At 43.9% G+C, this 16996-nt stretch overlaps 1 protein-coding gene across 7 annotated transcripts; it reads left to right on the top strand.

Moving 5' to 3' along the window:
- Window positions 1-1420: 1420 nt before the first annotated feature.
- phka1a (phosphorylase kinase, alpha 1a (muscle)) lies at window positions 1421-16783 on the top strand. Of its 7 annotated transcripts, XM_047336218.1 has the most exons (35): window positions 1422-1778; window positions 3780-3938; window positions 4072-4119; window positions 4274-4442; window positions 4550-4632; window positions 4746-4826; window positions 5794-5892; window positions 5972-6118; window positions 6340-6393; window positions 6620-6742; window positions 6853-6948; window positions 7066-7173; window positions 7583-7661; window positions 7773-7907; window positions 8099-8208; window positions 8295-8439; window positions 8562-8640; window positions 8918-9075; window positions 10214-10375; window positions 10470-10564; window positions 10643-10788; window positions 11124-11277; window positions 11381-11539; window positions 11631-11760; window positions 12229-12330; window positions 12504-12619; window positions 12877-12912; window positions 13128-13163; window positions 13600-13635; window positions 13794-13829; window positions 14646-14690; window positions 14838-14999; window positions 15126-15179; window positions 15562-15762; window positions 15841-16783. In XM_047336218.1, the coding sequence occupies exons 1-35, from the start codon at window positions 1701-1703 to the stop codon at window positions 16012-16014; spliced, it is 3795 nt and encodes a 1264-aa protein (XP_047192174.1). In that variant the 5' UTR covers window positions 1422-1700; the 3' UTR covers window positions 16015-16783. The 7 variants fall into 7 exon arrangements, with proteins under 7 accessions (XP_035461381.2, XP_047192174.1, XP_035461352.1 ...); XM_035605459.2 differs by lacking the exons at window positions 13600-13635; window positions 13794-13829 and having other exon boundaries at window positions 8918-8985; XM_035605430.2 differs by lacking the exons at window positions 13600-13635; window positions 13794-13829.
- Window positions 16784-16996: the final 213 nt, after the last annotated feature.

The following is a 16996-nucleotide window of genomic DNA, read 5'->3' as shown; positions in this document are numbered from 1 at the left end:
GCGACCCGACCCCGCTAAAGTTCCCTTGTTTCAACAAAATGTCTTAATTGGACATTTATATAAAGAATATATAATACATATATATACCCTTTATTAAGTTGTAATCTTATGTCTAATACTGGCATTTCTTAGATTTCAGTAGCGGGTGAGACGGAGTGCTGTTGTAACGGTCACACAACATCGCCTCCCGAGTTCCGCGTGGCGGACATTTTTCACGCACGTACCGCAGAGCAAGGAGCATTATGGGAGTTTTTTTTGTAGTCTTTTCTTCAAAGTAGCCAAACGTTTAACTCTGGTGTTCTTGGTGAAATTAGAGGTGTTTGCTTCATAGTTTAGCATCGGATATACCTAGTAAAATATGAATTGAGTAGGTTTAATTCATATTCTTGTCATTTCAAAAATAAAAAGCAATTGTAGGCTATTTATACCAAAAATATCATATTTTTTTACAGGGAGAAAACAGTCCAATAAGGAGATCAATACATTTTAATTATATTTATTTTGAAGGCAATAAATAAGGACCATGATTAGATTTTTTTTTCACTGATTATTTCTTCATCAGAAGATGAATTTCAAAAGAAAAAAAAAATCTCAAGCATGTTCGGCATTTTCTAAATCAAAAAGAACTTGACTCTTTGTATGTTTTTGTAAGCAGAAATATATATTCATGAATAAACTGGTGACTTAATTATCGCAGCAGAGTAAAAAGGTAGAATATTTAATTGAGTATCTTGTACCTCAAAGTTCGAGGAACCAACGCTTTTCACTAGAGGGCGCCAAAAACAGCCAATCTTCATCAACCACAACTCACCCTCTAAGGCATAATAATAACAAATATAAAATGTCATGATTTAATTAATCATTTGTCACATTTAAAGCTTAACGATGATGTATGACAATGCACTAATAAAACAGAGAATGAGCTTTACAAGTGTTTTCTATTGTTTTTGCCTCCGTTTGCTTCCTGGTTGACAGCATTATCATCATCAGAATGTTCAAATATGTATTATTTTCAAAACATTCTTTAACACCGTAAATATAACACTGTAGCTTTTTTATATTTAAATTTGATGTTCTTAACTAAAGTTCTGTAAATACTTTTACACACCGGACAAACTCCACACAGCAAAAGTTACACTAGCTCCAAGTTATTTCGAACGAAGAAAAGCATTTCCGGTTTCACAATCCTAAATAAAATACTGAATAACACAATGAAGAACTCTTATACCAAACACTGCAGTTAACGTATAGAGGACAAATCAAATTTTTATATATTTATTTTATTGAAATCATTGATCAAATAGGTCAATTCATAAAATAATAGAAGAAAAAGATACAAATTCTAAAGACTTTAAACTGAGTGCTTTTTACTTTGAAGGCCACACCTCCTCACTTCCTGTCCCGTGTCCGTTATCTTTGACTAACTTACCTGCAGCTTCAAGTTACAACACTTGCTCTGTCCTCCGGTTGCAGCTGCTGACAAATACATACGTATACACATTCATATTTTCATATATATATATTTTGAATGACATCCATGTGGCAGCTTCTCCTGGACGCCCCGGTAAAGCTGTCTTCCTCCTCGGCTTGACGAGCCATGACTTCCCCGTCGACGGTTTGACCACTTTTCTGTTTAGCTTTCTTGGCGTGTTGCTCTGTTTGAATCGAAGCGACGCGTTTCGACCACCGAGGTGTCAACCATGAGGAGTCGCAGCAACTCGGGCGTGAAGCTGGACAACTATGCCCGCATGGTGCAGCAGACGATCCTCAAGCACCAGGTAAGAGTCTCACTCCTGCGTCTCGTCGCGGAACCGACGAGCGGCCGCGGCGCTGCAGGCGGGTCGAGGTGGATCGAGGCGACTCCCGTTGTCCCGCCGCACCTGAACGCATCATGTCGTCACATCTCCCCAACGCATCTTCACACACATCACTCACGTTGCTCAAGTGCTTCTGTCGAGGTGTGGTTGCCCTGTCCTTCCTTCTACTTGTGTGCAAACAGTGTTGATAGAGGACAGGTACAACGTGCTATATTTAATTATTTGATCTTGTTTTTGCTCTGTAGCACGTTGAAATTTGCTTTTAGCAATGAAAAGTGCTCTATAAATGAAATGTATTATTATTATAACATAAATGATTTCCCCTCAAGGCAAGTTTATTGGTATTGCACCATTCATACACAAGGTAATTCCGAGTGCTTTGCAGAGGCATTGTATTACATTAAAGACATTACAATTTAGAATAAAAGCGTAATATCAAGCCATTATAATGATGAAAACTACAGCGATAAAACAGGTTTTAATAGCAATAAAAGTGCATTTAAAAGACCTTTGACCTTTGACCTTTCTTTTTGGGGGCTAAAAACAATCCAACTTAAGTTAAGAAAAAAAAAAGGTATTTGGACATAATATCGGCCGATATTAGAGCCCAGCCGATATTATCTGCCAACAGATATGAGTCTTTACGATGTGCATTTATATTTTACATTTTATATAGAATAAATGTTTATTTTCTTAATTCAAATTCAATTTATTTGGTTGTATGTATAATTTGTAGTTTACAATTTATTGTCATTTATGATCAAGTTTATGGTTAAACTAAAATATCAAGCCTCAATTGCATGTTAGGAATCATTGAGAGCTATGAACTAAACATAAAAGAATTATACAGATATATTTTTTCCATGTAAAATATACACAAAAAGTTCTGTAAAGTAAAAGTTTTAATCGGCAAACATTAATGCCGATAATGATATTCCTGCCAAAGGCTCATATTATACGCTATTACGTATAATTATCGTCCAACCGATAGATCTGTCGGTTTCCAGTAGACTGTATATGAAAATGGTCGCAGTCACCAGCTGAGGAGCCAGAGTTAAGGTTTGCAGGACTTGTGTTGCTGTTAGATTGTGGTGATGATGATGAATTGTGGTTGGGGGGTTTGATCCTGCATCACTGGAGGCCCCAGAGGTTTGGGATCTGACCTCTGAACTGTCTGACATCGCCAGAGTCTAATCGCTGTTGCGTAAGAACTGGATGAGATGGAACATTAAATTGGACGAACCCGGCGTGAAGTCACCGTTTGAATCCGTACCAGATGGCTGGCGGCCAGCCGGCGGTTGTGTACGGCTCGCCGCTCAGATGGATCACTGGCTGACGCTAGTGACCAAATCTGGACACCGAGAGCCGAGCAGCAGCGAGCCACTAGTCAGCCGAAATACTCTAATAAGTAAAATGTCTCATCCAGAAATTTGCATTATGGTAGAATATTTTGTGCAAATTGCCACTTTATGTGACATTCAGCGGTGTAACTTGACCACTGCATTAGTTTGCTGATGATGAAATGATAATTTATAGCACACAATATGAAAAAAATTTAACATGTCGTTGTTCTTTATGCTCAATCGTAACTATGTAAAGAAAATGGTTGCATTTTTATACATGGGTGAGTTTTTAATCACAGTTCTTCTGTTGCTTTGAACACTTCCTCTTTACAACAGGAAGTCTCATGCCCTCGAAGCAATAAAAACATCAGCTAAGCGATAGTTTGTTCCCTCCAAATGGTATTCCAACAATCCCAGTTTTACTTAATGTTTTGTTCTTTTTAAAAAGACCAACACAAAATTCTCAGGTTGTTTTCTTCAAAAATCCCCAAAACATGAAAATATTCAGTTCATATGTTCTGTTGAGCAGCGCAGCGACAGAAAGGATAAGCAAATATGACGAACTGACAGATGACTGCAAACCCGTGACCTTTTGACCTCTCTGTGTGTCCGCCGACAGGATCCAGTGACGGGTCTGTTGCCGGGCAGCCCGGACCAGCCGGACGCCTGGGTCCGAGACAACGTCTACAGCGTCCTGTCGGTGTGGGCCCTCAGTCTCGCCTACAGGAAGAACGCTGACCGGGACGAAGACAAGGCCAAGGCCTATGAACTGGAGCAGGTAGGCGCGTGTGTGTGTGTGTGTGTGTTTGACCTACGAACTGGAGCAGGTAGGTGTGTGTATGTGTGTTTGACCTATGAACTGGAAGAACAAAGAGTTGATGGTTTTACTTCCTGTCTCTCTCTCTGTCCAGAGTGTGGTGAAGCTGATGAGAGGAGTCCTCCAGTGTATGATGAGGCAGGTACGTCGGGTCAAAATAATTTTTTTCTCTCCATCAAGCTGGGCCTTTTCCCTTATGTCCAGAAAATTGGGTCCAGAACACGTCCGGAACTGTTGCTCCCTCTTCCAGAAAAGTTCCAGGAAAAAATGAACGGCCTGTCCTCATTCGTCCGCAGCTCGACAAGGTGGAGAAGTTCAAGTACAGCCGAAGCACCTCGGACTCGCTCCACGCCAAGTACAACACCAGGACCTGCGCTCCGGTCGTCGGGGACGACCAGTGGGGTCACCTGCAGGTCGACGCCACCTCGCTCTTCCTCTTCTACCTCGCCCAGATGACGGCATCCGGTAAACTGTGGCTGAGATCTGATCACAATACGACGGTTTTCAGAAGTTGCCGTGTGCTCATGTTCACGTGTGCGTGCGTGTGCGTGTGTGTGTGTGTTAACTTCCAGGTCTTCACATCGTCTACACGCAGGACGAGGTGGACGTGGTCCAGAATCTCATGTTCTACATCGAGGCAGCGTACAAAGTGGCAGTAAGTTCTCGATCACTCCTCAGTCGAGGTTTGACGGAAAAATGTAATCAACAGCCGTCTGTGTTTCTCGTTTTAACGTCGCAGCCGGCTTTTCCCCGTTTCCCCCCCCGCAGGATTATGGGATGTGGGAAAGAGGAGACAAAACCAACCAGGGCATCATTGAGATCAACGCCAGCTCCATCGGCATGGCCAAGGTGAACACACACACACACACACACAATCACACACATGTATGCACTATATTAAGAGCCTCAGGAGAAGAACGGTGGGAAGCAGGCAGAGCCTCCCGCCACGGAACCACGACAGGTGCTCCAGGGAAAAAAATCCTCTGGCTCGGTGCAAAGTGTCTGGTCACTGCGGCGGCCTTTACGGCGACCTTTACACGACCCTGACTCGGTATCAGACAGGGACACGCTGTTGTTGTGGAGCTCAACGCGAACACGGCAGCAACAACATTTACGGATAAATGTCATCGGATCAAATCTTGAGCTAAATGAAAGCGAACTTATCGGAGCCTCGTCTCATTCCCATACGAGGAAGCTCGAAAATTCCCGGGCAAACATTGTAGTTATGGAGTTTTTTTTACGTAACGCAGCGCTCACTCTCTCCCGGGCCGACCCAGCGCCGCTGGTGTCAGGTTCTCTGTGGCCTCTGGCTCCGACATAACACAGCGCTCAGAGTACTCAACACACACACACACACACACACACACACACACACACACACACACACACACACACAGTTTAATTTAAGACTCTGTAAACAGGCAGCCTCTGCAGGTTGATCCCTGCTTTATTAATCATAATATTTAGCATTTAAAAACAGCAAAAATTGACTGTAACACACACTTTAACATTGACACTACACATAATAATAAACAATATTAGAGCAGACTTTAAAAAGGGACGAAAGAAACTGTATTGCAAGTTTTATACTTGTTATTAGAACATTAACATTTATAAGCAAAACAATGTTATTATACAATTTCAACTCAAGCGAATGAAGCAAATTTCGTGCCATTCCCGCCATGCATATTAATCTGTACTGTACCAGGCCGCGATGTGCAGTAATGTACAGTTTGTATACAGTATATATATATATGAATAATGTTTCAACATTATACGACGACAAACTTCACACGTCTGCTCTGTTTTCCCGCAGGCGGCTCTGGAGGCCTTGGACGACCTCAACCTGTTCGGGGCTAAAGGAGGACCTGGGTCTGTGGTGCACGCTCTGGCTGACGACATCCAGCACTGCCAGGTACACACACACACACACACACACACACACACTCATCATCATCTTCACCCTCTCTCTCTCTCTCTCTCTCCCTCCTCAGTCCATCCTGACCTCCATGTTGCCCAGAGCCTCCATCTCTAAGGAGGTGGACGCCGGCGTCCTGTCCATCATCTCGTATCCGGCGTTCGCTGTCGAGGACATGAACATCGTCAACATGACCAAGGAGGAGATCATCTCCAAACTCCAGGTGCGGAGATTATCAGTTTTCATTAAACTCTCGATTGTTGTTTTTGTTCCAAATAATCTGCAGATTTTTTTGGTTTTGGGGGTGAAAATATCAGAAATTAATTTACAAGAGCAAAAGGTGACATTTCAAAAGCATATACTGTAACTGTACAGTTACTTTTTATACCTTGTGTATTTTTAAACTTACTAAAGGTTCCTTTGCCCTTTCTCTCGTCTTGTCAGGGTCGGTACGGCTGCTGCAGGTTCCTCCGAGACGGACACAAAACACCCAAAGAGGTAAACGACCTGCAGGGGTCTTTCTCTCTCTCTAATCATAACCCATATGATTCATATTTGTCCGTTAAGTAGGGGACAACATTGTCACTGAAGGATTTCTGCATTTTATTTTATGCTTTTGTATTAAAAACGTTCTCTGATTAACTCTATGTAACTTTTTAATCACCACACGTCCGCCGGACTTGTAAGGGTCACAAGTCTTTAAGTCTTTACGTATTTTTCCCAGGATCCCAACCGGCTGTATTACGAGTCTGCAGAGCTGAAGCTGTTCGAGAACATCGAGTGCGAGTGGCCACTGTTCTGGACCTACCTCATCCTGGACGGCATTTTCATCAACAGTCCTGAACAGGTAGTTTCCTTCACTCACACACACACACACACACACACACACACACACACACACACCTCTGATCCTCCGTGGATATGGACGAGGTAATTATCTGTGTTCAATCTTCCCAGGTGCAGGAATACCAGGAAGCTCTGGAGGGAATCCTGATCAAACAGAAGGACGGGATGCGACTGGTCCCGGAGCTCTACAGCGTCCCGGCGGACAAGGTGACGACTCTCTTATCATCTACACTGTGAATCTTTGTCCGCTCAGCGGTGTTTGTTGTGTTTCTCGCCTCGACGTTTTATACATATTTCTTCTTCTGGGGCTTGTTCATATACCAGGTGGAGGAGGAGATCCTGAACCCTCACACTGTGGAGAGAGTCCCCATGGGAAAGTGTCCTCTGAAGTGGGGACAGTCTCTGTACATCCTGGGAAACCTTCTGTCTGAGGTGAGACCAGAGGTCGTCAACACTAAGAAAATAATAATTAGATTTATTTCTAGATAACTGAATTAATTAGAAGAGAGCAGAAGTCTTTCTGCTGCATCAGTCATTGTTATTCTATATTTATTGAATCTTCGTGTTAACTTCTCTTGTTGCCTTCTCTCCAATGTCTCTATTTACATTACATTCATTTATTTTTTGGAGTTTCATTTACATAAATCCCTTCATGTACTCTTCGTTACACGATGACTGTGAAAAAATAATCTGTAGAAAAGATGTCGTGACCCCGATTTGAACCTTTCTAATGAGAATTTTTTTTACTTAAATTGGCAGATTTTATTTTCACATCCACGAAAAGAAAATTCTTATGAATTTTTCGGTGCTCAGATTTCCCCCCCCCTCTCTCATTTCTCAGGGTTTTCTTGCCCCCGGAGAGATTGACCCTCTGAACCGCCGGTTCTCCACAGTCCCGAAGCCGGACGTGGTCGTACAGGGTGAGTCATCGGGAAAGACACGACCAGTCTCTATTAAACTGCAACAAATTTACAACTGTATATATGATTGCGTTATTCATATGAATGAAACTGTCGTGTCTCCTGTCGCAGTGTCCATCCTGGCGGAGACGGAGGAGATCAAACAGCTGCTGGTGAAGAACGGTATCGAGGTGGAGACCGTGGCCGACATCCATCCCATCCACGTGCAGCCCTCCAGAGTCCTGAGCCACATCTACGCCCGACTAGGTACAAGAATAGTTTAAAAACAAACCGGAATCAGAAATGACAACCAAAGAAAAGCTGTTCAGAGAAAATGTAACTTCATTCTGATAAAATCTCAGATCTGAGTTTTAACACGAAAGAGCAAATAACAGAATTCTGGCACTTTCAGCTGAGAGGTAACTTCCTGTGTTTCCCCCCCCCCCGCTGTGTCCCAGGACGTAACCCGAGGCTGGGTCTGACGGGACGGCCCTACCGGAGAATCGGAGTTCTGGGAACCTCCAAGTTCTACATTATCCGGAACACCATGTTCTCATTCACACCTCAGGTCAGCGGGCGGACATGAAAGGGAATATCACTCATTGGAGATTCGCACCGACAGAAAGTCCTTATATCCCATAATTCTCCCTCCAGTTCATCGACCACCAGCAGTTCTACTTGGCGTTGGACAACAAGATGATCGTGGAGATGTTGAGGACGGAGATCTCGTACCTCTCGTCCAGATGGAGGATGACGGGACGTCCCACCGTCACATTTCCCATTTCGCAGACGATGCTGAGTGAATACACGCACGAGCACACACATGTGTCTGGGAGTGCTGAATTTATCCAAACATAAAGCATAAACATTTAGACGAAGACATTTAAATTGTGTGTGTGTGTGTGTGTGTTTGTGTTTCAGCCGAAGACCACACAGACCTGGACCCTGCCGTCTTGGCGACACTGAAGAAGTTACAGGATGGATACTACGGAGGATCTAGGTGAATTTTCCCTCTGAATCGATGTGTTTGAGGTTTTGGAAAAAGGAGTTTACAGGATAAATGTACACAGTATTATTGTATATTGTATTGTATGTACGCAAAATATTTTGCTGGAGTTATAATATTTCAATACGAGCGAGTGAAACGTATTTCGTATCATTCTTGTATTGACTTTGTGTGTAATGTCATCGCGCAACATTATTTATTATTATCTAACTATAAAGCATAAGCAATATTTAGACTCTTTTAAACTCTTCATCCCGCTCCTCTTCTCCAGGATCCAGACGGGGAAGCTGTCGGAGTTCTTGACCACTTCCTGTTTCGCCCACCTCAGTTTCCTGGACGGTAAGGGTCCCGTCAGCATGGGCCACGACCACGAGGAGTATGATGAGGGTAGCGACGATGGACTCATGCATGAGTTACATTATGACGATGGTAAGAACCAGCTTGATGGAATGTTGGCACCAGCTGTGGAAAAATATATTTTATGTTTCTCTTTTATAAATAATCGATTTGCCAGGTGGCGTTTCTTTAGTTTTCCATTGTTGGTCCGAACATTCCTGGTGGTATGTATCGCTGAAATATACATACAGTCATAGACCATAGATGTGAATACAAACACACAGACGTAGTGATGCAGTAAAATAAAGTCTGGATATTGTTAAAGTCTGTCTTCTGTTAACACTCGGAGAATTGTCTCCCTCTTTTTAAATTTAATGAATAATGATTCTAATATTCCTCACCTAAAAAACGATCTCACCAGAAACATAACTTGAAACTAAAGTTGTTGTTTTTTAAAAAAATATCATTTATAACAACTTCCTTTTATCCTCATGTCACATCATCACTGACCTTCGTCTCCGTCCTGCTGATTCTCAACCTCGGGGTCACGACCTCGCCTGGGCTCACGCTGCAGGCAGTAGTTTTTTGATATTTTGAACTAAAAAAAATTATTAAAAAAACTGCAGTTACAGTTTTGAAATCAGTTGTCGAAAGAGTTGAGAAACACGACTTTTGCTCGTCTTTGCTTGTTTCGTAAAAATGAACCTTGTGCAATAAAGTTGCATTCAAATGACTGATAACCATTAACTTTATAAAACAGCTGCTCGTGTCTCGTGCACGTCTTAATCTAATACACCTGCATGTTGTCAAATCAAATGTCCTGCACGTGCATCTAATTTTCAGCATTTTGGTTGTGATTGATAATATTTAAATGCATTTTTTTTCATAGGTAGTGTACAGAAGCCATAAAAAATATATTTTTATTGTTAAAGTCTGCTGAAGGGACATTTACTGCCTGACGTTAACGTGTCTTTGTGATGCTCAAGGCGAAGAACATCTGAAAAACTGCTTTTCCAAATATGTTTTTTGGAGTTTTGGGGTGAACGTGAATTTTTATTATTTTCATGAGGACAGATGTTTCATTTATTTAATTTCTACTCTCTGTGACTCTAGTTTCTTTTTAATCTGTTTGTCCTCAAATCAATTATTTCCTTTTTTTTATATCAAAACCTCCCTCTTTTCTTTCCGTGTTCCATTTTCCTCAATCCGTCCCTCTCGTCCGCTCCCCCAGAGGCCGACGACCTGGCTCAGTACCTGGACCACCTGTTGGCCCACGCCGGCCCGAAGAAGCCCAAGCAGCAGGTCGGCGGTCTGGGCAGGTTCAAGGCTGTCGCCACCAAGACCAAGGCGATGGTGTCTCTGATGAACAAGGCTCAGGAGCTCAACGTTCACAGTGAGCGGCTCCGCGAAGACGATATTCCCCCCAAAAATAATACGCTGATCATATTTCATTCGCCGCCTTTTCCTTTGTTGTCTTGTTTGTCCAGATGTGAACATGTACCTGCCGAACAAACTGTTCCACTCTCCTCAGCCGTCGCTCAACCTGAACCTGCCCGACTCGTCTGAGCCACAACAAACTCTGGTCTGTTTTGTTCCCGCCCCCGTCTTCCCCTCGCCCTCTCTGTGCGACAACTTTTAACTGTCCTCCTCCGTCCTGCAGGCTCCGGACGTGCAGGTCACAGCGGAGAGCGGCGTTCCCAGAGAAGCCGGCGGAGGCATCGATTACGTCGCTTTGGTCCAGCTGCTGACCGACACGCAGAGTCTCCAGGACCAGGCGGACATCCTCTTCATCCTCTTCAAAGACAAGTGAGATTCTGTCCTGACCACTGCTTCAGAAGCTAATGTCGTTCAGAAGCTAATGTCATTCAGATATGTGCAGGATCAGAAAGCTGCAGTTGAGAAGTTCCAAACTTTTCCTGTGCTTTTATGAAATTATTAGAAATGATTCGACATCCCGTGTGTGTGTGTGTGTGTGTGTGTGTGTGTGTGTGTGTGTGTGTGTGTGTGTGTGTGTGTGTGTGTGTGTGTGTGTGTGTGTGTGTGTGTGTGTGTGTGTGTGTGTGTGTGTGTGTGTGTGTGTGTGTGTGTGTGTGTGTGTGTGTGTGTGTGTGTGTGTGTGTGTCCGTTGGTCTTCTTCACAGGGGAATGGACTGGGACACTCAGCTGCACGGCAAAGGCTCCACGGTGCGATCGCTGCTGACCGACCTCTACGAGAAGGCGGGCGATTTCAAGCTCTGGGGCCTCATCAGGATGATCTCGGGAATGCTGAGGAAGAAGGTGGAGGAGCTCGACTCGGTACGGCAGGATCGACTAAACTGAGCGAGAAATTACCCTCTGGTCTCGTATTGTCCAGAGCTCTTCTCTGATTGGTTGTGATCTCTCGCTCACGCCCCTGTAGGCCTGCTCTGATTTGCTGGCGCACCAGAAGCACCTGACGGTGGGTTTACCTCCGGAGCCCCGAGAGAAAGCCATCACCGCTCCCATTCCTCTGGACCAGCTGGCAACGCTCATCGACGAGGCCAGCGACAACAACATCAGCGTGGCCATTCTCACTCAGGTGAGTCGTCTCCTCCGATATCATATCTCTGGATTTGTTTCTTCCTTCCGCCTTCATCTTTTTCTCTCTCTCCCTCCCTCCTTCCCCTCAGGAGATCATGGTGTACCTGGCCATGAGCATCAGGACTCAGCCGGGTCTGTTCAGCGAGATGTTCCGGCTCCGTATCGGCCTCATCATCCAGGTCATGGCCACCGAACTCGCCCAGTCGCTCAACTGCTCCGGTGAGAACGTCACGGAAAAATGTCCTATCGTGACTTTATATAAATAGATTTTTTTGATAATTCAACTTATTTGTGCTTCATCTAAAGTCTACGACTTGAATTTAAAAAGGTTTTCTTTATGTCCAGAACCAGGGAAACTTTTAAGAGCTGGTAAGAATGAAGGGAAAGGTCACCATAAAATTTAAATGTGTGTATATATATATATATATATATATATATATATATATATATATATATATATATATACATACGACCGACGAGGCATTTCAGAAGCCTCAGGAGCGTCAGGATCAGCGTTTTCTCCCTTTGGACTTTGGGCTTTCTAACTGTGCAGAAACCATTTATCCACAAAAACAATTTAACTTCAACTTCATCACACAGGAATTTGATCAGGTTATTATTTTATCAAATTATTTATCATATTATTTGATTATATTTGGTTCTTTCACTGTGTGCGTGTGTGTGTAGGAGAGGAGGCCACTGAGAGTCTGATGAGCTTGAGTCCGTCGGAACTGAAGAATCTGCTGCACCACATCCTCAGCGGGAAAGAGTTTGGAGTCCAACGCAGCAGTGAGTCGCCCAACAGCCAATCACATCGCCCCTTCACATCCTCCATGTCCCTCAACAGCCAATCCCATTCTCTCTGAATGAAGTGTCATTACGTCATTATTCCGTAGTTATTGTTTCACAGTATCTCCATCTGTGTTAGAGTCTTGAACTTCAATGTCGTTATTCCTCCTCAGTGCGAGAGATGGACGTGGGCGTGAGTCCCGCCATCTCCATCCATCACCTGGGCAACGTGGGCGCCACCAAGAGCGAGCGAGCCGGCATCAGCAAACTGAAGAGCGACATGAAGATGGTAGGATCAAAACACACATTCCCACTTAGGGCTGCGATTACGGAAGCATACAGGATAGATATTTTTATAGAATAAAATGAATAAAATGGAAATTCTAATTCATCGTCTAGTTTGTCGTGTTAAAAAAAATCCTGTCGCCATGGAAACTCTTTATATTTAGTAGAGGATGGAGGAGGATGAGTTGAAAGTGGACGAGAGGCTCTTATTTTGAAGAAATCTTGTGCTTTTTCGGAAAACTGGCTCTTGTCTCGTTGCAGCTGGAACACAGGTCGTCTCTGACGGAGCCGAGCAAGGTGACGACTCGGATTTAGCTGCTAATTCGGCTGGAAGAAATAATTGGTGGAGAAATTGAACGGCGGGAATTTATGGAATTATGATGCGATCATTTTTGTGGGGATTGAAATGGAAAAAATTTTGCTTCTTCACAAATGATGGATGTGGTGAAATGAATGAAGTCGCCGTGGTCAGCAGCAGTGATGTGTCGCTGACTTGGGTTTTGTCGTTGCAGGCCGACCACAGGTTTTCCCTGACGGATCCGTTCAAGGTGACGATCACACTAAGGAATATTGAACCATCATAGTATCACATATAAGTTTTCTTATCATAAATTCCAATGAAACGCTGCGTCTGTTGAATCACCCGACTGTTGTCTGGTTTCAGAGCTCTCGGCTGTGTCACACCTGTCTTCATCGTCGCATGGAGTTTTGTAACTTCTCAGTTTTAGGCGCTTGAAATCTCCGTGGTCGTCTTGAGCTAAACTCGTATATTTTCTTCTTCCGTCTGATTCCACAAATGAGAGTCGGCGTTTAGATCTCAGGGGAGTCGAGGTGGAAACCTGAGGTGTGAAGACAGTGTGATGCAGCTGAAGGCTCCAGAACAAACAAGATTGTTTTGTTTTTTCTCCACGGTCAGGAATGAAACGTCAAGGTCAAATTCATAACGCTGCTTGTTTTGTGTGTTGTTTCCTGTTTTTGATTCAGGACCCCAGGCTTCCGTTATCAGACCCTGTCACAGAGGTGATGATGATCATCATGATGATGATGTGGAGTTATTCAATGGAGATTGTTATGATATTAATATTAATATCATTAACTGGCTTTGCTGTGGAACAGGAAATTACTTGCATACTATCTTTTGTTAATGTGCAGCCGGTTGTTTGTTAGCCGTGTTGCAGACGGACCGCAGGGGGTCGTTGACTGACTCGGTCAAGGTGATGATGATGATGATGATGGTGACAAAATACATAAATCCGAATCTGGAGAGGGAGAGTTTAGATCCTGAATGACAAATGGACGAATTGTAATTGAATGTTGATTTTTATTCTGATTCAGACGCAGACGGACGACAGCTTGTGTTCGTCAGAGCTGCTCAGAGTGATGGTGATGATGATGAAGGTGTTGGGCTCAGTTCAGGAAAAGGGGTTGAGGTTTTTCAATTAATTGGGGGTAAAGGGGAAGTTTGCAGGAAGTTAAAGGAGATGAATACTGCTCATGTTCAGGTTCATAATATTTAATTTGGGTTATTACCTGGAAAAATTCACAGGCTCTAACGTCTAACGCTGTTTCATGGAAAACTTAACCTAATTTCTGTCATTTCCCATCTTGATTTTGATTCATGCCGTGACTCTCGGATGCTGTGCTCCATTATAACTCTGAACGATGGCACACCCGAATAACCCGAGTGGACTGCTCTCCAGCTGGTCGGGAGTCAGTAAAACAAGATGGACGCCCGCTAGCCATTGTTAGCTTAACCCGTTTTACGCATTGCGCGGCATTTTTCACGCATGCTAACGCCGCAGCGGCACTTCCACAAGACAGTGATTGGAGAGTTACTGTGCGTACGACAAAATGTCATGATACACAAATGAGACAGAAGTGCTAGTAAACGTTCAAAACTACAGCTTTCACTTCCTGTTGACGCACGGAGCGGCCATCTTGGATTTGGAAGTCGTGTGGATTCAGCATCGTTTCCAAACTATGGTTTTTTTCATTTTGGTGCATGTTTTCTCTCCCCCCTCTTTTCTCAGGGCGTCCGATCTCAGTCGCTGGACATAGGAAACATCGAATCCGGGGTAAAGATTTGTCTGTTAATCACAATTTTCTGACTAATGCGGTGCGGTGCGACCCGGTAACGTCGTCATCGAGTCACGGCGGCGGCGCTGCTCTTTCAGAATAAAGTGCCGCCACAGTAAAAACCCCTCTCTGTTCTGGTGCTTCAGAGGTACAGGCTGCCGTCCATAGAATCTCTGGACATCCCCGAGTGCGTTCCGGTCTCCAGGGACACCAGACACGGCCAGTGGCTGCGCAGGAGGCGTCTGGACGGCGCCCTGAACCGAGTCCCCGTCGGGTTCTACCAGAAAGTCTGGAAGATCCTGCAGAAGGTCCGAACGGGAGTCTGGTGTTTGGGATTTTATGAACCCATACGAACAAAATAAGCAGAATAGAAAATGGAAAAAGTTGATTTTCTGTCACCAATGTTCTGACAGTATGAATGTGTTTCTGTCCAGTGCCACGGTCTCTCCATCGAGGGATTCGTCCTTCCTTCTTCCACCACCAGAGAGGTACGAGCTCCGTCTCATCAACGAAAAAATCTGTCGCCTTTTTGTTTTTTACAGTTTTCTCTTTTACTTTGTTCCTTTTTTTTTCCTTCAACGCTTTTAATTTCAAAAAGCTAAAAATTTTAAACAAATAAAACTACATCTTTGTAAGAGAAATGAGTACATTCACACAAACACACTATTTTAGTTAGACTTGAAAATAAAAGAACACTATTTTAGTAATACTACAAAATAAAAGAGCACTACTTTAGTTAGACTTCAAAATAAAAGAACACTATTTGAGTAGATGAATCACTGAATAAATGACGCATTCTCACATTGGCAACTTCTCCAGTTCACCGTCTCTTCTTCCCCTCGTCGTCCTCTGTCTTCCTTCCTTCTCCAGATGACGCCTGGAGAAATCAAGTTCTCCGTCCACGTGGAGACGGTCCTGAATCGCGTCCCTCAGCCCGAGTACCGGCAGCTGCTGGTGGAGGCCATCCTGGTGCTCACCATGCTGGCCGACGTGGACATCCCGAGCATCGGCTCCATCATCCACATCGAGAAGATCGTCCACCTGGCGAACGACATGTTCTTCAAAGACCAGGTGAGCGTCGAACTCGCCCGCGTCCGCCCCGACGCTCTGCGATCCGGTCCGCTCTGAACTCCCGTCCTCTCTCTCCAGATGGACCTGGGAGCGTCGGAGCATATCCTGGACCGCGACCCGTCCACCGGAGTGTGCCGGCTGCTGTACGACAGCGCCCCCAGTGGCCGCTTCGGGAGCATGACCTACCTCACCAAGGCCGTGGCGGTGTACGTGCAGGACCTGCTGCCCAGCGGCTCGTGCGCCGTGCAGTGAGACGCCGCCGCCGGAACACCGCTCGACTGAAACTGTAAAAGCTGAGACACACAACATTGTTACTTTAAAATGATAATATAATAATAATAATAATAATATAATATGAATGTGTGTTGACAGAAACCAGTTTAGCTGGAGGTTTTTTGAGATACACGTTGGGAAATTCTTTCCCCCTAGTTAGACGATAAAATGTATGGTTTTTTGGAAGGCTAGCAGTTTCCTACTGCTCTCAGTCTTTGTGCTAAGCTAAGCTAACTGGCACAAAGAGCTTATTTCCCTCTAAAATAAAATGAAGGTTCATAATAGGATTGACGCATATTTTCACTACATGCGTTTTGTTACTGAGCATTTCATTTAAATTTGAAAAAACAGTCATCGGATCAAGCGGACACATCGAACAACGGGTTTAGCATCCTCGTCTCCATGGCAACACAGAGACCGAATCATCTCCTCACTTACGGGAATTCTAAATTACAGATTGAACACAAGATTGTGTCGCGTGAGTCGGAGGAAGCACGAGACCTCGTGTCACTTTACCTCAGATCCTTCCTGCTGTGTCATGTAGAGAATAATCGTTAATATAAAAAGAATTGATCAATCCATCGACTATTTATTTAATATTTCTTAAACGAAAGATGTTTGACGCCTTAACGTCGTCGCACTTTGTGTGAACGTTTGTTAGATTTTAACTTTTCACTTGGAGCAAGTATGAGACTTTTTCTTTTATTGTGTGTTTTTGTTTTTGTTGGAAATTAAAACTTTAAAGCAGTGCAGTTATTTCCGTGTCTCAGTGCGACGCCGATTTCTCTCCCCGTCAGAAAAGGGAAACGCCTCAATCTGCTGCTACTGCCGCCGTTGAAATGTCCCACTTGTTTTTGGAGCTGATTCTGTGATAAAAGAGAAACGTTTTCTCTATTAATAATTGTTAACTGTGGGGTTTCTTTTTGGTGAATTTTTTAGGTGGATGACACAAAAACTAGAT

The sequence above is a fragment of the Scophthalmus maximus genome, chromosome 12 (genome assembly GCF_022379125.1).
Source record: "Scophthalmus maximus strain ysfricsl-2021 chromosome 12, ASM2237912v1, whole genome shotgun sequence".
Taxonomy (NCBI): Eukaryota; Metazoa; Chordata; class Actinopteri; order Pleuronectiformes; family Scophthalmidae; genus Scophthalmus; species Scophthalmus maximus.
This window is presented reverse-complemented; position numbering and strand designations above follow the sequence as displayed.

Bases quoted from the DNA above. Each gene is read 5' to 3' on its own strand.
- phka1a (XM_047336218.1), top strand. From the start codon at position 1,701: ATGAGGAGTCGCAGCAACTCGGGCGTGAAGCTGGACAACTATGCCCGC. The intron at 1,779-3,779 runs GTAAGAGTCTCA...GTCCGCCGACAG, and splicing joins AGACGATCCTCAAGCACCAG to GATCCAGTGACGGGTCTGTT. The intron at 5,893-5,971 runs GTACACACACAC...CTCCCTCCTCAG, and splicing joins ACGACATCCAGCACTGCCAG to TCCATCCTGACCTCCATGTT.